This window comes from Phocoena sinus, chromosome 6, assembly GCF_008692025.1.
Source record: "Phocoena sinus isolate mPhoSin1 chromosome 6, mPhoSin1.pri, whole genome shotgun sequence".
Taxonomy (NCBI): Eukaryota; Metazoa; Chordata; class Mammalia; order Artiodactyla; family Phocoenidae; genus Phocoena; species Phocoena sinus.
This window is the reverse complement of record NC_045768.1, coordinates 11,750,050-11,768,163: the sequence shown is the minus strand read 5'-3', so window position 1 is coordinate 11,768,163 and position 18,114 is coordinate 11,750,050. Positions and strand designations below refer to the sequence as shown.

Sequence of the window (18,114 nt, the reverse complement as noted above, 5' to 3'; positions counted from 1 at the left end):
TGGGGGGGCAGATTTCCATCAGGCTCCAGCATCTTCTCCAGTGATCCCTGTGAGCGGGGTGGGGGGTGGGGGGGGCGGGTCTGGCCATTGGCCGGCCTGGCAGGATTTGCAGTCAGAGTGACTCTGAGTGTTGGCTGAGGACCTCAGAAAAGTCGCTGTTTCTCCCTTGGTGTCTTTGACTGTCACATGGGGAAATCTACCTCATGTGCAGAAAGTGCCCCCAGCCAGCGCCCCCCGCACCCCGCCCCCGCCACAGCATACCTGATAGTCAAAGGTCCCCGGCTGCTCCCTCAGGTCTTTGGGGGGCCGAAGGTCCTCCAAGCTTTTGGCCTGGCCCAGCGGCTGCAGTGGGACCTCCATGTCGAGGCTGCTGAAGACGTCCTCCAGGAGGTCGATGCTGGCAGCCCGGTCGGGCGGAGCTGGGGTGGGGCCCACAGGCTCCCGCGCTCGCTGCTCAGGGCTCTCCGCCTCGTCTCCGGCGCTGTCTGACTCCTTGAGTGTCCGATATGGCTGCGGCCTGGGAGGAGGCAGAGCAGGCTGGATTCTCCTACTCAGAGCCTCCCCGGGAGGAGCAAGCAGCCCTCACCCCCGAGAACTTCCAGGCCTCGGGGAGCACACCCAGGAGCCTTGGGAGAGGAGAGCTGTCCTGGGTCCCTGAGAGTGTAGGCGTCTGGGCAGCGGCACTCTGACAGACCTGGGCTGAACATGGCTTCTGTTCGCTCAGGGACCTTGGGCAAGTTGCTCTGGCTCTAGCTTGCACTGGGGGGCCCACTTAGTTTCCTCCAAACCACAGGACCCACCGCAGAACTGGCTAGTGGGCTCACACGCCATTCACACAAGGCGTGAGGAATAGGACACGTCTGGAGAGGGAACAGGCAGGAAGACTCAATCCTGAGCCCACTGTTTGCACTCCCACCCCTGCAGCAGGTCCTGGGAACAGCTCGTGGGAACTGAGCTGGGAGAACTCTCCCCAGTGCACCCTAGGATCCTCAGTGGGGAACCATCTGGGCCTCAGCCTGTGCAGACCTCAGTTCCAGCCCTGGTGCCATCTCTTCCTGTGGGACCTTGGGTAAATCACAACCTCTCTGAGCCTCATACGCTCCCCCATTCCAGACTGCACTCCCCTGCAGCTGGTGGTGGAGACTACATGAGCAAATACAGTGCCTGGTGCCCAGCAGGCATGCTGAGGCTGTTAGCAGCATTCATGCACCAAAACCTTGCAGTCAACCAGGTGCAGGTGACACAGGGTACCTCTTGCTATCCCTTCTCACAAGCCTGAGCCCCGGAGTACCTGGAGAACGGTGCCCAGACCTCTAGTGGAGCCCGGGCCAGAGCAGCATCCCACCTCCTCCAACCATGAGGCTCTGGCTCCTGGGTCAGGCAGAAACTGCCCACGGCTCTGGTAAAGTGGGGGAAGGGTGCCACCTGCTGGTCCCGGAGGCCCACTTGCACGGACCTGGGCAGGGGACAGTTGGCAGAGGGAAGGGGCTCAACTAACAGCCCTGACTCTTGGCAAGGACTGCATCAGACTGTACTAACTCCCTGAAGCCACACAGGCAGCCCACGAAGTAGGACTCACACCCCCCACTTTATAGATGAGGAAACTGAAGCTCAGAGAGGCTAAGTAATGGAACGTATGTCACACAGCACCTGGCAAGAGATGGAAATGGAAGCCAAGTATGAGAGACTTCTAAAGCCCCTCACTTGTTCTGACTAAGCCATCTGACCAAGCTCCTTTAACCAAGTTTGAACACAGTGAAGGAGATAAAGAAAAGCCAGTGTGCTTCGTAGTTAAGGAAGTAGAGTTCTTTAGAAGGAACCCATTTTGCTTTGAGTTAAGATGGCCACTTCCCTTTTAAACACACAAAGCCTATGCTTTTCATAGATCATGGCTCAGGAAGTGAGCATTATTTTAAATAATTAAGGCATCAATTAATTTAAAAAGAACGTGACCTGCTGGACTCCTTGGTGGGAGAGTCCATGGACATTACCTGTGTGGGTGCCTTTACCTGCAAGGTGATTTTAAGTTGATACATGGATGAACTTTTCTTATTCCAATGATGCTATCTTTACTTTAATTAATAATACAAATAACATATATTAAGCCTATGATACCCTGAATATTATTGCTTAGGACAAGGCTTCTCTTCTAGTTTTAAAGAATAAGATTCACTGTACAGACCAGGTGGCATTCCAAGCTTGGGCAACACTGGCTTAGGCCACTGCTCTAGGTGAGGACATCAGGAGGGGACTGACTTGCCCATGGTCACAGGTGAGCTGGTGGCAGAAAGGGCCAGGACCCTCCTCCCCTGGGGGGCGGGCAGTGGCAGGAGCAGAGCTGTTGGGTTTATCAGGTGCCCCGAGGAACTCACAGGCCCAGCCTCGGGGGAGAGACTGGGAGCAGGGAGATGGTGAAGGGGGCTGGGAGGGGGAAGGTGGGGGAAGAGTCCTTCTATAATCTGGCTGTAACGGTTTACTCCCCGAAGGGTCGCTGTGTGTGTTCAGCAATGGGCAGTTCCCTTCCCCTAGAGGCTTCCATTAAAAACACCATGCAAACAAATACACACAGAACCAAAGCTGTCCCTTTGCTCAGTCCCAGCCCTGAAAAGCCTGTGCGTGGAGAGGCAGGAATTGCAAAGAAAGGGCGGCCACCAAAGCCCAATTCCAGGGGCGGCTGGATCGTGGTGAACCTTCTTTTTCTTTCTTTCTTTATTGCAATTTGTAATTAGAAGAAGGCTTAGGCTATAAATAACAATGATAAAAATTATCTTAAAGTCAGGCAGGTCAGTAAAATCTTTGGACATGCCAGCATTAATATATACATTCCTCATCGGTAACGTTGTTTGAAAACTTAAAATCTGACGCTCCATCTCCATGGCTTTCCAAGATGTGCTGAGATAAAGGAAGACTCGGGCAGCAACAACCAGGCCAACTGTAGCTGAAACCGCAGCCACCAATTCCGTTAACAGCCAAGTGCATTTTCCCCAAAGGAATGAGACCCATGCTCCTGTCTCACACCTCTAGAGCCCAGTCACTCTTGTCACCTCACCCCATGGTCACAGCCCCCATGGGGCTGGCACAATGACGCCCTGAGAGGAGGCACACAGAGGGGGCGTCCGTCCTGCAAGCTGGCACCGGAAGGCAGCAGCCCCAGACCCCCTCCCCACACACAAGCGCAAGCTGGCCACCCCCAGCCCTCCAAGTGGCCCCGGAGAGTCACCAAGCCGAGCTCAGGGAAATGGAAGAAGGAAGGAGAGACCATTCAAAGGGAGCGGAGAAGAAAAAGCTTTCGGTGAAGCCAGAGCTCGGGCCCTCTTCCCGCTGGCATTCATCGTCAGAGGAGTCTTCGGAGAGGAAGACAGCATAGTGTCGCAAGGGCTTTACGAGGCTGGGGCGGAGGAAGACAAGAGAGAAAACAGTTAGGAGGCACCTCGGGACTCCACGTGGCGGGGTGGGAAGGAGGCCTGAGGCTCCGCACCTGACCCTGGCCTCCCTCTGCCGGCCGGGGAGGAGGCTGCCTGGAGAAGGCCTGACGGGCCCCACACTGAGGAAGCTGGTCCCAAACAGAAAAGAAACTGTGGGTTTGCCACCTGTGTCAAGAGCCTTAAATACATCTATGACCTTGTGATTCCATTTCCATTTAGATAACCCCAATGTAGCAACAAATTATGCACAAAGATGTTCATTACTGCTATGTTTATAAAACATGAGACAACCTGAACTTCCGCGGTAGGAATCTGGTGAGGTGAATTATGGCATGGTTGGCTGAAGAGTATCCTCCCATTAACTATAATGTTTATAAAGAAAAATCTAGAAGCCAGTGTGCAGAATTGCAGTTATACTGCATTCTCTCTTATCTGCTTATGGAAAAATGCACAGAAAAAAGACTGGAAAGGTATGTGTCTAAATGTCAACAAAAGCTAGGGGACCCATGTCCCCTGCATTGGAGAAGCCACTGCAGTGAGAAGCCCACGCACCACAACGAAGAGTAGCCCCCGCTCGCCGCAACTAGGGAAAGCCCACTCGCAGCAACGAAGACCCAAAGCAGCCCCCAAAAATAAATAAATAAATAAATTTAAAAAGCTAGTGGATTATGGATTTTTTCCCCTCTGCCAAATTTTATTTTTGTGTCTTCTCCGTTTTCTGCAATGTGCATATCTACTTCAATAATCAGGAAAAAATAAAAAATAAAAAAGGTAAAGAAGAAAGTGAGCCACGTGGAAGTGCACTCGCGAGAAGGCCCTTTTCTGATTAGCGGCCGCTCTCTGGAGTCTCCCTCAGATGCCTCTTCAGAGAGTCTTTTTCATCTGTGATGTGGAAATTAAATATTCATTGTTATAAAAAATACATCTCCCTTGTCAGCCACCTGTGAGCTCTACCTCTATAAACACAAACACATACACAGCCCAGAGAAACTCCACGCCAGCTTTTATGAATTATACACTGACCAGGGCCCGCGAGAGGTGTGTGCTTGGGAGAGGGGAGCTGGACCCCACAGCCCCTGGTTCAAATCCCGGCCCCACGGCTGCTGCTCCGGCACGCGGCTGGGGAGCAGGCAGCCCACGCCTCTGCCCTGTACAGCGGGCTGGACGCACACCGAGGATCCCAGGGGCAATGGTGGACTTTGGGGAGGTGGGTGGGGTAGGAGACACAGGGGTAACTGATGGGGGGCTATCTCCTCTCCCCTCCACCCCCAACCAGAGCAGTCTCCTTTCTTTGCCTTATATGATGCAATTCCTTTCCGGTTTCATTTCAGGAAGAGGGAACATGTCCAAAAAAGTGCATGGGAACCAGGGCTGGAGAGTAAGTGAGGGACAGCAGCTATCCCTGTGGGGATTGGGAGAGTGGATTGTGATCGGCTGCTGCTATGGTCCACCATCACCAGTCATAAGCCAGTTGTTACTCAAATATATGCTGCCCTTTTAAAAGTGGAACCAAAGCTGGCGCCCAGGGCTGTGAGTTCCCCAGCACTGTCACACCTGAACCCTTCATTTCCTCGCATTGTCCCTGGAAGTTAGCCAGGCAAAGACTTTTGTCCTCTTACTGAAGGGGAGGTTGAGGCTCAGAGAGGGGAAGCCACTTGCCCGGGGGCTGCACAGGGAGGTCACAGCGTTCCTCTCCTCTCCCAGGCTGCCTTGCTGCGTGTCAGGGACAAGACGTATCTCAGCCTGTCCTGGACTGGTGGGAGCATGGCCTAGGAGGCTCATTCTCCTCTGAACTCAGGAGAGAGGGTGGGAGGATCTGACTTGCAGAAATGTGCCCTGGCCAGCACAGGGGCTAGGCTGCCCAGTTCCTGCCTCGTCCACTGGAGGGCCACTGGAATCCTGTTCTGAATCACAGGCCTGACCTCGTCACTCTCCCGCTTCACACCTGCAAGCCTGCTGCTCTGAACTGCGGCTCCACGCGGTGGGTAAAATGTCAGCGACACTAATGTTCAGGTGTGTCTGGAACGACTTACGCGTCTGTTTAAAAGTTTGGGGGACCCGCTCTCACTCGCCAGCACTGCACTGTTCTCCCGAGCAGGGGGGCAGGCACCCCGCCTCAGGCTGCATTCTGGGGAGCTCGTGGAACACACTGGGTGGGCGGGGTGAGGGCCGCCAAGTCCAAGCTCCAAGCAGGGCAGACACCGTGCTTTGCGCCTGGCCCCGCCCACCTCTGTGTTCCTTCCCTGCCACCTCCTGCCACCTGCCCTTGCCTTTGCCTGGTGCACTGATTGCCCTTGGCCCGCAAGACTCAGCTCAAACCGCACTCCTACAAAGCTTTCCTGGAGCTCCCAGCAGAGTTTTCTCCCTAGACAGAGCTGGCTTCTCCCTGGGCTGCGTGGTTTAGCGCTTCGTTAATACAGTTGAACCTCTCGCAATTCTACTTCTGAGTGAAGGTCCTCGAGGGCAGGGGCCCTGGCACGTTCTTCTTTCTCTCCCCACCCATAGCACAGCGTTAGTGCAGAGGAAAGTTTGCTAAGGGAATGACTGGAAGCCAGCGTACTGGAGAGACTAGACCCCGCACACACCAGCTTCACCCCTCTTCTGGATCCCCCGCCAGGCACATGCCCCTTTCCTCAGCTCGTGGCTGCAGTATAAGAGGGTCCCCTCTCTGGTGTGGAGAAAAGGGAACCCTCCTACACTGTTGGTGGGAACGTAAATTGGTGCAGCCATTATGGAGAATGTTATGGAGGTTCCTTAAAAAACTAGAGTTGTCAAAAAAAACCACAAAAAAACTAGAGTTGTCATGTGATCCTGCAATCCCACTCCTGGGTATACATCCAGAGAAAACTCTAATGTGAAAGGACACATGCACCCCAATGTACATAGCAGCACTATTCACAATAGCCCAAGACATGGAAGCAACCTAAATGTCCATCGATAAATGAATGGATAAAGAAGATGTGATACATATATACAATGGAATATTACTCAGCCATACGAAGGAATGAAATGATGCCATTTGCAGCAACATGGATGGGCCTAGAGATTATCGTACTAAGTGAAGTAAATCAGACAGAGAAAGACAAATATCACATGATATCACTTATATGTGGAACCTAAAATATGATACAAATGAACTTATTTACAAAACAGAAACAGACTCACAGACATAGAAAAACTTATGGTTACCAAAGGGGAAAGGGGGGTATAAATCAGGAGTTTGGGATCAGCAGATACAAACTACTACATATAAAACAGATAAACAACAAGGTCCTACTGTAGAGCACAGGGAACTATATTTAATATCTTGTAATAAACCATAATGGAATAGAACATGAAAAAGAATATAGACCTGTAGAACGGGACCACGTCTGGGGGTGAGCGTGTTAGGTATATTGGGGCAGGTGGGAGTCTCAGAAAAATGCTTAATATCCACAAGTAGGCACTGTGCCACGGGCTTTACACAGGTTATGTCTACCACTCCCCCCAGCAGGAAGCAGAAAGGCGTCGCTGTACAGATTTTACAGAGGATGAGGCTGTCATTAGTCCATCCATCCACCTGTCCGTCTGTTCATCCACGCACCCAACCGAGAGGCACCTCCCGCGTGCTTGTAGTGAGCACTTCATGGTGAAGAGGAGAGGTGTGACCAAGCCACCCAGCCAGGAAGTGATGAGCAGGGATTCCAGTCCAGGGCCCTCTCTTTCCTGTCCTCTGGGCTGGTCGTAGATGTGTATGAGGGGGACCCACACCTCTGCTTGGGTCAAACTGAATGAGGCTTTGGGTGGCCCTCAAATCCATCTTGAATGCCTTTCCAACACCCATCCAAGCACAGCCCCCTCCTCCGGCTTTGACAAGTAAGCAGAGAGCACGGCGTGGCACATTAGCCGAATGCCAGGAATGTCTGGATTCACACAAGGGCAAAGAGCCTTTGTGCTGGACTGGACCTTGGCTTCATCAGCTCAGGCTGCTGTACCTCCCATCACTTTCAAAATCCAGTGCCTCCCACATGCGAGATCACGGAGGGCGCTTGTGGGGGAGGTGGGGGGAGACAGGGAGCCTCACTTTACAGCGCACCATTTTCCTCTCCAGACAGCTCTTCTGGCCAGGCCAGGCTGGTCGGGCAGTCTTGACTTCAAGAAGAGGTCCAGGGTGTCTCCTGGATACACCATCTGTCTCTCAAGAGTGATGGAACACCCAGATGAGAACTCTGCCATGTGGTTTGATCAGAGTTTCTTCAGGTCCAGGCTTTGGACCACACGGATAAGGATGATGACACCAGCAGTATTTCCAAGTGTTGGGCTAAATGCTGTCCGTACAGTTTCTGATTAATTACTCATCACATCCTCATTTTTCAGATAAAGCAGCCAAGGCTCAGAGAGGGGGAGTCACTTGCCCAGTGTCACACAGAAGTTAAGGGTAGAGCATGGAATCCAGATATGCCTAACTCTGAACCACTCTGCGATCCTGCCTCTTCAGTTCTGTGGACCCGAAACGGTGAAATAGGGTGTTTCCTCTTCCGCTTTTGATAAAAGGTGAGATTTCAAAATAAACTTATTTAAATTCAGCTGCTCATGTTCTCCCGTGAAACATACAGTCAGATATTTGTCAGAGATAAAGGACGAACCATCGAATATGTCCAGGTTTAAATTCTTTATTACTTAAGGCAGAATATGAAAAAAAAAAAGCGCGTACCTCTTCCCTCATTAACCCAATTCAGCTACTACCCTGCAGTCTGCCACCCACCACTTGCCTGGATTTTATTATACACAAAGAGCTGTGAAAAGGCAGGTTGTGGCGAACTTGGCTACCCAGCAAGGACTGCCGGAGTCTCGGCGAGAAAGAAAGGCCCGCTGTCCATCACATTCAGACCCCATCACCTCCCACGGCTGCTCCCGCCTCTGCCCACCTCATCTCGGCACGGAGTTCCCATGCAGATGACTCCCCGAACCCTTTCTAATGTTTGGTTTAACGTGTCGCCGGCTAGCGTGCGCGTGTGACAGTGGTGACAGGCGCGGCTGTTCCTTTTTAAATACCATGTCAGAGACACGGCGTCAGGAAGCGGGGACGTGCTCTGTGGCTCTCTGCCGTGCCGGGATCGCACAGGCTTATTTTTTAATGAGGAAGATCTGCATCTCGAGAGTTTTTTTCATGTGTCACATCGCGTGGACAAATCAGCAGCACGTCACGCTGGCCCAAAATGAAATGCTGACAAATGTAGATATTTCAAATTTAATTGACATTTAAATGTACTTGAGATAAAGAAGGGGAAAAAGTCAGCAGGGACTTGGTCTCCAGAGGTAACGAGGGGAGCTGGCGATCCTTTTTGAAAGGATCATTTCACCCCTGCACAAAGGATCTTTACTTTTAAATGTCTTGGCCGCTCGGCATCCCTTGATTACAGGGCTCCTGTGGGGCTGACAGGCAGGAACAGGCCCCTGGACGAGGCCCGTCTGTCCAGCCTTCCACCAATCCCCACGTGCCAGCCAGATGACCTCAGGAAAGTCATTGTACCTCCCTGAACCTTAGTTTCTTAGCTGCAAAATGGGGATTCTATAGCCCTCCAGTTAGTCTTACCACAAAAGTTGGATGAAAATATTCGTAAAGGGCTTTGCACAGTGCCCAGTGCCTGTTCAGTTACTACCCAGATGCCACAGTCACCTGCCAACAAAAAAATTCTGGGCCTCTTCACCCTGAGCAGAGTCTCCCCTAGGTGTTCAAGGACAAATAGGGTGGTCCCTGCTTTCAAAGACCTTCCCAGTCAAAGTCACCGGTCCCCAGCTGGGCATGTCACAGCACATCAGAATGATCTGCGAGCACCCCCCGCCTAGCGACGCCGCCATGCCTCACCTCCAGCACCATTACACAGGGCTGACACTCTAGAGCACACCTTAGCACGTGCATGGGTTAAAAACAGAGAAAAAGCCTCTGAAGCAAGTCAGAGGGGTCTCTGGGGGAAACAAGCTTGGTGCAGGACCCACGGGGGACGCTCCGGAACTTGCACTGGAGCTATTCCCTGTGTGGCCTGGGGCCAGGCTGGGACTGTTCCCAGGGAGGAAGGACTGATGACAGATATGGGAACCTGTTGGACATGGGATCTTTGTACTCAGCAGTATGTGAATATCTACTTAAGAACAGTAATGAGAGAGTCACGGCTGTAATGAGTCGTGATCACCAATGAGAAGGCGTCTTCCTGTCACATGGACTGGTCCAGAGGGGACGGGTGAGTATGAGGCCAGGTCCTGCCCACCCTGTTAGGGACTTGCTCTGCCAGAGTGCAGTGGTGGGCGTGCCTGGCTCAGGGGCTGCTGGACAAGCCTCCATTTGGGAGGTGACACGAGGCTTTTAATGTGAGTCCAGTAGAAGCCGCACAATGGCCTGGAGGTGTCTCTGTGGAGGAGGGGGCACAGGGGCTTGAGGCTGGGGTGGGGTTTCAAGAGAAGAGGCAGGCAGGGTTGGCAGGGACCAGCTGGAGGAGGGCCTCCCCCCAGCGTGAGGGCTGAAGGCCACGTGCGAGGTCAGGGGGTGATGGGGGGCTCAGCTGCCCTGATCTCTGTCTCTTGGATTGGTGGTGCCCTTTGCCTTTGCAACCTTCGTTCATCTATCCATTTATTTATCAACCCATCTCTGTCTGTCTATCTTCCTTCCTTCCACAGAGATCACTAGTGTCGACTCTCCCTGTCCACACCCACGCCCAGCAGGCTGAGAAGCCTTTCCCAGGCGCTGGGTGGACACTCACGTAGGCGCAGAGGTCTGGCTTCACTTTCCCACCCTTCATGCCCTTTGCTGGAGGGAAGACGGGGAAGGGGACACCTTGGGGGCACTTTCCCTACCTGGAAGAGCAATTGTGTAGATTGTGAGGAACTGCCCCTCACCCCGAGGACAGCCTCTGCCTGCTGAGAGCCAAAGTCTTTTCTAGGGACCGTGGCAGCAGTCGGTGGGGGCGGCTGGTGAGAAAGCAGTAGACACGGACATGGGACCCAGCAGACCCTGGTATCTGTGCTGGACCCAGGGCAGGTCACGGCACCTGTCAGAGCCTTGGTTCCCCCGTGGCTGAATGGGCTAACAGTGCCTTCACTATGAAGACTTTTGGGGAGCAGGGGGAGGTTCACCAAGATGACATATATTGAAGTACCGGGCCTGAAACAGGCACTTGGGAAATGGTGACGTGAAATCTGGAATGGGGAGGGTGCTTGTTGGGGTGGCGAAGCCTTTTGGAGGAGAATGAGCTCAATGACACCTTGAGGATGGGGCACCTCTTCTGAGGGCTTCCTAAAGGCTTGGCTTTTCAGCTGGAACTAACTCGCCCTACTGTGACAGCTCCTGGGAGAGTCCCTCCTTCCAAGCGGCAGGCAGAAGTGGTGGAGACGAGGAGGTCCTGTGTTTTCCTGGGCGGCTGCACATCCCCGGAGGCTCTGCGGCAGCTCCTGCTTTTCCAGTCTGAGCTCAGGCTCCACGCCTGGCCTCTGGCTTGGCTTTGTCTCCGGGGCCCGAACCCCACCGTTGGAGAGGGGAGGGGGCCCGAGTCAGGTCAGGAGCCTCTCACCTTGTTAACTGGGTCTGCGCCCTTCTGCTTGGTGTCCTGGCGGCTTGCCAGGGGGTAGTGCCCAGACAGCTGCCCCTACCCCCTGGGGCTCAGGGCCCAGCTGGCATCTTGGAGATTTGCTCCCGGGGCTGATCACAGTTTCTGGCTCTCACAGGGCCAGGCTGGGCAGGTGCTGGTAGCTTCAGATTCACATCCTGATCACACTTGGCTCATAGTAGGTGCTCTTTACATACTTGCGGTTGTTAACTGATACCCTCCCCCAACTCCAGGACGCTGGGCTGTAAGCTGCTCTCAGTGATTCCTTTGTTCACTCATTCAATAAATATCCCTGAGCAGAGCTGGGCCAGGCTCTGGTCGGGGAGTCGAAGAGTCAAAGCTGAAGGTCACACAACCCTGCCCTGCTCATAGGCTACCGGGGTGGGCAAGCGTGTGTGGGTGCATGCGGGTGACTCACAACACGGCAGGTCACGGTTATGCCAGAAGTCCCAGGCACGGTGACCCTGTGAGGAGGGAGCGTGCAGCTCGTGGGGGAGGTGCTGGGGGGAGGGTCAGACTGGTGAGGCCGCCGCACCCACTGCTGCTGGGGATGCCAGCGTGGCTCCTGTGGGCAGTTTCCCAAATTGTGTTCTTCGAGATGTTAACAGGCATTGCGTTAAAAAAAAAAAAAAAAAAAAAAGGAAGGCAAAGAGACTTGCCCACGGTCTCAGACTGGCATCTGGTGGGCCAGGGTGCTGCCCAGATCTGCGGACGCCCAGCCAGGCCTGCGCACCAGGCCCCCACCCTCGGGCAGCTCTGGGTCTGTGCAGGAGGGAGAGGGGTCCGGCTGTGACCCCCCAGCCAGGGGGCTGTGCTGAGCGCAGGTCTCGAGGAGGTACCACTGCAAAGTGTTCTGAGACCTGGTCTCTGGGCAGAGCTCCCACTAAGTGCTTCTGGCAGCTCCTTCTGATCTTATTTTAATCTTCTGGGGCTCTGGGTGCTGGGGTCACGCAGTGCAATTCAGATGCAGAGCCGATTCTCCAATTCCTGAGGAGCGTGGGCTGGCCGTTTGGTGCGCACACAGCCTGCCCAGGCAGTGCAACCTGCAGGCGTTCTCCTGGGCCAGAAGGATTTCTAATGCCAGCCACACGTTCCTCTGGGTCTCCCAGACCCAGATTCCCAGGGAGTCCACAGTTCTGATGGGAGTGTGAAGTGGTACAATTCTTTCAGAAAGTTATTTAGTAACACGGAGCAGAAATCTGCCTATAAGACGTTAAGGGTTGGCCTTTGGCGTTAGAGGCGTTGGAAGCTCAGCTCTGCCACTAACTAGTTGTGTGACCAAGGGCGGTGACCACCTCTCAGAGTGGCAGCTGCTTCTATAAAATAGAGCTAATGACACCTACCCCCGCCCCCAGAGTTCTTGTGAGGATTTAATGAAACAACATACGTAAAGTGCTCAGTTAATGGTAGTTGTTCTTACAGTAATATAAAACTAGAAAAAACTTGGAGAACAAGGACATTCACTTTGGCATTCTTCACATTTGTGAAAACCTGGAACAATCTACAAATCCCATAAGAGGAGCGTGGTCAGGCAGACCACACACATACACACAGTGAGATCTTCCGTGGTCACCACCAATGGGGCTTAGAGGGACATGAGGCAAGTCTGTACTGTGGGATATTGCAAGGAAGCTGGCAGCTCTGCAAAATATATCTAGAAAGAAGACTGGACAGGAATCTGCAGAAATGCTCGTACATTGTTGAGCTGAAGTAGTGGGATTCAGAATGAACTTGTCTCTTCTCCCTAACTTCCAGCCTGCCTATAAGGCTATTGGGTTATTTTTAAAAACAAACAAAATTACTGGAAAAGAGCATGTTTTTGCGTGGATCTGGCCAGGGAGGTGACAGGGCAGTGGCTTACGGGCCCCTGGTGGCTGAATCTGGACCTTTCTCACTTAGTACAACGGACTCCAAATAACCAGCCTGCAGCCAGTCAGGACGCGGGTGACTGGAGGGTGTTCTGTGCGCCACCTTTAGAGGACGAGGTGTGCATTGCAAGAGCTTGGGCTCTGCAGCGGGCTGGGACTGGGCAACGTCTCAGATCCACACTGAGTACAAGCCCCGTCACCATTAGGACTTGGAAGACAGCCCTACCCTTCTGGGTTATTGCGAAGATTAAAGAAGGTGGAGGCTGCTTGTGACTATCTCCCTCCCAACTCTCACGGCAGTGAAAGAGTGAAAGAGAGAGGCACCTGGGGACCAGTAGGTCACCCCCCACCCCCCGCCCCCGCCTTTGGCCTCTGTCTGCTCGCTGTGTGTGGTCCTGAGGGGCGGGCAGTACTTAGCACAGCACTGCCTTTTAGGGCTTGCTGTCGGCTCTTTCAAAGTCTCACATTCGATGAAATATAGGGAAATTGCCCTATATCTAGCAAGCCGAAGGGAAGATAAGCTAGGGCCTGGCAGCCATGCACGCTCCCGCTGAAATAACCAAAGCCCACCTTTAACAGGTGGGGAGCTGTGACCTCATCGTGCCTGCTGCAGCCGCCATCATCCTCACCACTCAGAGTAGCTCATAGTCATGATTAGGTTCTTAACAAAAAGCCTGGATGCTGAAGAAGAAAGGGCCAGGCCCTCCCCACTTTCCAGTCCTGAGACCTTGGGCAAGTTATGGAAAGTCTCTCTCTGAGCCTCAGTTTCCCCATCTGTTAAATGGTAAAGCTACCACCTACCCTTCATGATCTTAAGCGATGTTCAGTAAATGTTACTTCTCTTTCCTTCCCCAGATAGGAACACTCAGGCACCAGGGAACACTGCCTCCTTGGCAGGAAGAGGACTGAACAGCTCTGGTTCCCGACCCCAGGGAACCTTCCCCAGAGAGGAGGGTGGTGTGCGGGGCAAGTCATCTCAGGACACAAAGCTGTCTCCCTGGGCAAAGCCAGGAGAACAACGGACCCCCATGGACAGCAGAGTGCAATGGAGAGAATGAAACTGAGCAGCATTTGGAGTCCTGGCCATGCCGCTTTCTAACTGGATGACCCTGGAACACTGGTCAATACATTTTCTGAGCCAGCGTTCCTGTTCTGTGGAAGGGACGCCTAAGAGGACCTAGGACACATGAGGTGCTCCACTGAACTCACTGCTACCTGGCTTCTGACCCACAGCCCGAGCTGTCTGATTCCTCCTAACCCCAACTCTTACCCCAGGGGATCCTCGGGGCGTACCATCAGCCCTGTTCTGAATAATAATGTAAGTAGCTAACACTTCTTGAGGAGAAGTAGTCACTGAATATTAATTAGCTAATGTTAACAGAAAAACAGAGGGAATGTTTTCCCCAGAAGTCTTTGTAAATTGTTCTTCCGATTGCTATCACATGGTTTTGAGGGGCTAGGACACCTACCTTCCACTGGGGAAGAAAATTTGACATGGGAAAAATTTCTTTCTGGGAAAATGCAAGTCAAAAGAAGTCGGCACTGGGATTCCCTTTGGGGCCTCCTTTAAAAGTCCTAAGAAGCTCACACCTAGTAGGTTTTAGAAGATATTTGCTGAATGAATGGATGCAAGAATGGACGTGAGCTAGAAAGCAAAAAACGGACCTCAATGGGTGGAGTGGTCTTAGAGCTGCTGGCGACGCTACTGGGCTTCGACGAACTCCAGATGCTGAGCTGCTGCAGGAGGCCGTGGAGACTGTCTAATTCTTAATCAGCTCCGTTTTGCTGTCCACAAAGTTAATTACTTAATGTGCTTCTTTGGAAGCGAGAGCTGGGGCAAGAAGTCGGGAGGACTGAATCCTTCCCTCAACTTCAAAGATCCTGTGTCTCTTTCTGCCGCCCAAATCCTCTAAGTTTCCGATGCACTTTGATATTCCCAGTGGAGACAAAGATCTGTGATTCAAGAAAATCCAGGCCAGATTAAAGGGCCAGGCACCGAGTCCGTGTGCCCAACACTGAACCACCAGCAACAAAGGCCCATTAGGATGTGGCTCCTGCCCGCCAGCTTGTCTTCTTGTGTCTCCCGACACAATGCTGACAGATTGGTGGGGCTGGTTTCTTCCTCCCCAAAACAATATTTTATGAGGAGTCTGTTTTATTAAAATATTTTCCGCTGGATGCTTCCTGTGTTTCAAGAAGTTGGTCTTGCCAGCTGGAGCTGATGACAGTTGAGAAAAACACATCCAAGTGCTGTTGTGACATGGCATTTGGAAGTGGAGGAGCACAACGGGGGATGGGCGGGGGGAGAAGGCAGCATGGGAAGAGACGCAGGAAAACATCGGGGTTGCACCAGAAATGTCACTGGCATTATGGGAGAACAGCTCTGCCGGCCCCCCATGCCCCCCCCCATCACATTAAAAAAATGTGAACAGAAACTCTCGGAATGATGTTCTAAAACATACCTCCCTATCTCCTGGTGGACCCGGGTCACTGTTAGGTACGATCACAGAGAACCTGTCATTTGTTTTCTATCACTGCCAATTTGCAAACCCACTAAACTAGCCACCGCTGCTCCCTCTGGTTCATTTCAACCCCAAATGTTTCCCAAAAAGAAATCTAAAACAAGGTGTACTGCAAAAAAAAAAAAAAAAAAACCCAAAACAAAAAAACCCACAAAAAGTGGTACTGACATAGTTCTGGTAATCTCCAGAATGATGGGGTTACCAGACACTGTCTCTCTGCATATACTGATGAAGCAATTCCCTGTCACTGGGCTGGAAAAGCAACAGTGTAAATAAACGTGGTGAGGGAGTCGGAGCTCTAATCGGGAACCGGCCACAAAATGGGTAATGCTTTTCTGTAGAATGGGAAGTGTTGTTGGTCCAGGGTGTTTTCGGTGCAAAGCAAGGCTATTCTGGATTTGCATTGCAATGTCTACAGGACCATGACCCTGTATCCCAGTACAGTGTCTAAAATATTTAGTCCAGTTTTAAAGAGATGGCTCTAAAGAAAAGTGACTAAATTCATTCCCCTAAGGAGAAATCTTTGGGGTCTGAGGCACTCTGAAGACATGCAGCATTTTCTCCACAAGGGGGCAATCATAATCCATGGCAGGGAAATAGTCCTCAAGATTCCCACCGTCCTATTGTGCACAGCAAAAGTTAAGCCTACACCCAACTTCTGGAGTCCGACTTCCAAATTCTGCATCACCAAGCATCTCCCAAGACACGCGGACACACACAGGTTTGAGGGCTGTCTAGGTAGGCTGGTTCTGTAACAACGTGACAGTCTCAAGTGATACCATCCTATAAACCAGAGAACCCGGGAAGAGCTGAAGTGGACTGCAACCCGAGCTAGGCCACAGGCTGACATTTGGGAATTATTCCTTCCTTTTGGCTCCTTTTCTGGCTAGGACGTGCCATCTCCCATCTCCCTTAACTTCCTTCCCTGAGAACTTTTCTGAAAATAAGGCAGACACGAGGAGCATTCCCCTCTTCACCCAAGGGACCTCAGGGTCCCAGGGGCAAATTTTTTTTGGTTCCCCCAACAACCCCAGACCAAGACGGTTTCATGCACTTTTTCAAGGCATCACTGGAAGCCAGTGTGTAGCTGCTGAGCTGTCTGGGCAGAAACCACCGGCCGTTTGCCTTGGGGATGGAGGCACATTCCTCTGATGGAAGCAGTGCTACCTTCTCCAGCTGGCTCTGAAGTCGGGGCCGTAAGCAGCTTTAAGCCTCCCACATTCAGACAGCTCAGCCTCTGGCCACTGCTTGCCCACCTGCCTCGTCATTCCCCTCATCTACCCAATGTCTACCCAGCAAGTGATTCTAAGCTGGGCCCTATGCTTGGTACTGGGCATAAAACCCAGCACCTGTCCCGTGGAGCTCTGGGCCCAAGGGGTGGTAGGAAAGCAGAGTCATAATAAAATAAATGCTAAGGCACAGGTGAGCAAAGGTACTGGTGGGGGAGGGGCAGTGGATGAGGATAGTCCTGTGTATAAATCTGAGCTCTGGAGACCCGGGGCAGCCCAGGCCTAGGAAGGTGATGGCCCTCGTTAAGTAGGTTGCCTCCTCGACCAGGTTCCTAACTCTCTTTTTCTGACCAGCTATCTTCAGCATAATAAAAGGCCTAGAATCTTTTTCTGAGCTTGTTTGAGTACCCCTTGGGCGTCACCACTCAAAACCCAGCCCGGGTGCCCGGCTCCCTGGCCTCTGGGGCCTCCTGCTGGCTGTGACAACTGCTAGCAGAACTGACACTGAAGATCAAGCCGTGTTCCCCGACCGACCTCTTTGTGAAACACCCGCTCGGGGCTCCAGGGAAGCCTTTCAAAGGCCGGGGCTGCCACATGGTCTCCACAAAGCGCTGGCCCCGCTGGGCTCCTGCAGACACAGGGGAGGGGAGAACAGGGTACTCACTGTTCGGGGCTCGAGACGGACGTCCTCCGGCCTTCCACTGCGATGTTGCTCTTTGGTCTCTTAATGACGTGTGGCCGGGGAGGGCGCACCTAGAATGGGCACAGGGGGAAATCCCCAAGAAGGGCTCAGTTGGAAAAGCCACATAGGAACATTCTCAAGATGCAGATAAGTGGCCCTAAAACAAACGCTGAGGAATTTTCACAGCATAGGTTCAAAGGCTCTGCTTATCACGGAGACACGGCCGTTGAATTTGCAGCCGACCCGGGAATTGGAATTCTGTGACCTACTCAAAGGGGAAATGTTCTTCTGAAGGGCTGGGTGCCTCATCTGCAGGTCGGGGGTGGTACCACCTGCCTCCTCTCAGGGCTGCCGCGAGGGTTCAGTGAGACACTGTCTGTGCAGGACCCGGAACAAAGAGGCTCTCATTAATGACGAGCCCCTCTTGCCTTCTCCTGGAACCCGGAAACCAGTTTGGTAGAACAAAAAGGTTTCACTTAGACTTTGTTTTTGGGGTACATATGCCTATTTTGTTCTTTTTACAACTGAATTACAGGAGGCCTATTTTCCTCTCTAAGTGGGAGTGGGGAGACGCAAATACTAACAGCTTTAGAGCGCCAATAAAAGTCCCTGGGCATCCCTGCGTAGTCCTCCTGAGCAGGGCTCGGCCTGGAAGCCACACAGCCTGTGTGGGCACTGCACTCACCACGCGGACCTAGCTCAAGGGCTGGAGGTGGGCGTATTGACAGTGAAGTACACAGCTTCCCTGTCCACAACCAGGCTGCAGCGGCAAGGTAGTTTTTTTCTGACCTGAGGCCTCCGAAAGCCA

The 18,114-nt window shown here is 52.6% G+C and overlaps 1 protein-coding gene across 9 annotated transcripts in view; it reads right to left on the bottom strand.

Annotated features, from left to right (window-relative positions):
* Window positions 1-18,114, bottom strand: part of DENND1A (DENN domain containing 1A) — a 540,688-nt gene that overhangs the window by 2,071 nt on the left and 520,503 nt on the right. For 8 of the 9 annotated variants that reach the window (XM_032634244.1, XM_032634240.1, XM_032634248.1 and 5 more), the window contains 2 exons: window positions 17,289-17,377; window positions 262-517 (listed from right to left, as the gene is read on the bottom strand). In XM_032634244.1, coding sequence (XP_032490135.1) covers window positions 262-517; window positions 17,289-17,377 — 345 coding nt within the window. Of the gene's footprint in view, window positions 1-261; window positions 518-3,259; window positions 3,389-17,288; window positions 17,378-18,114 lie in introns of all 9 variants that reach the window. The other variant, XM_032634249.1, reaches the window with a different exon arrangement.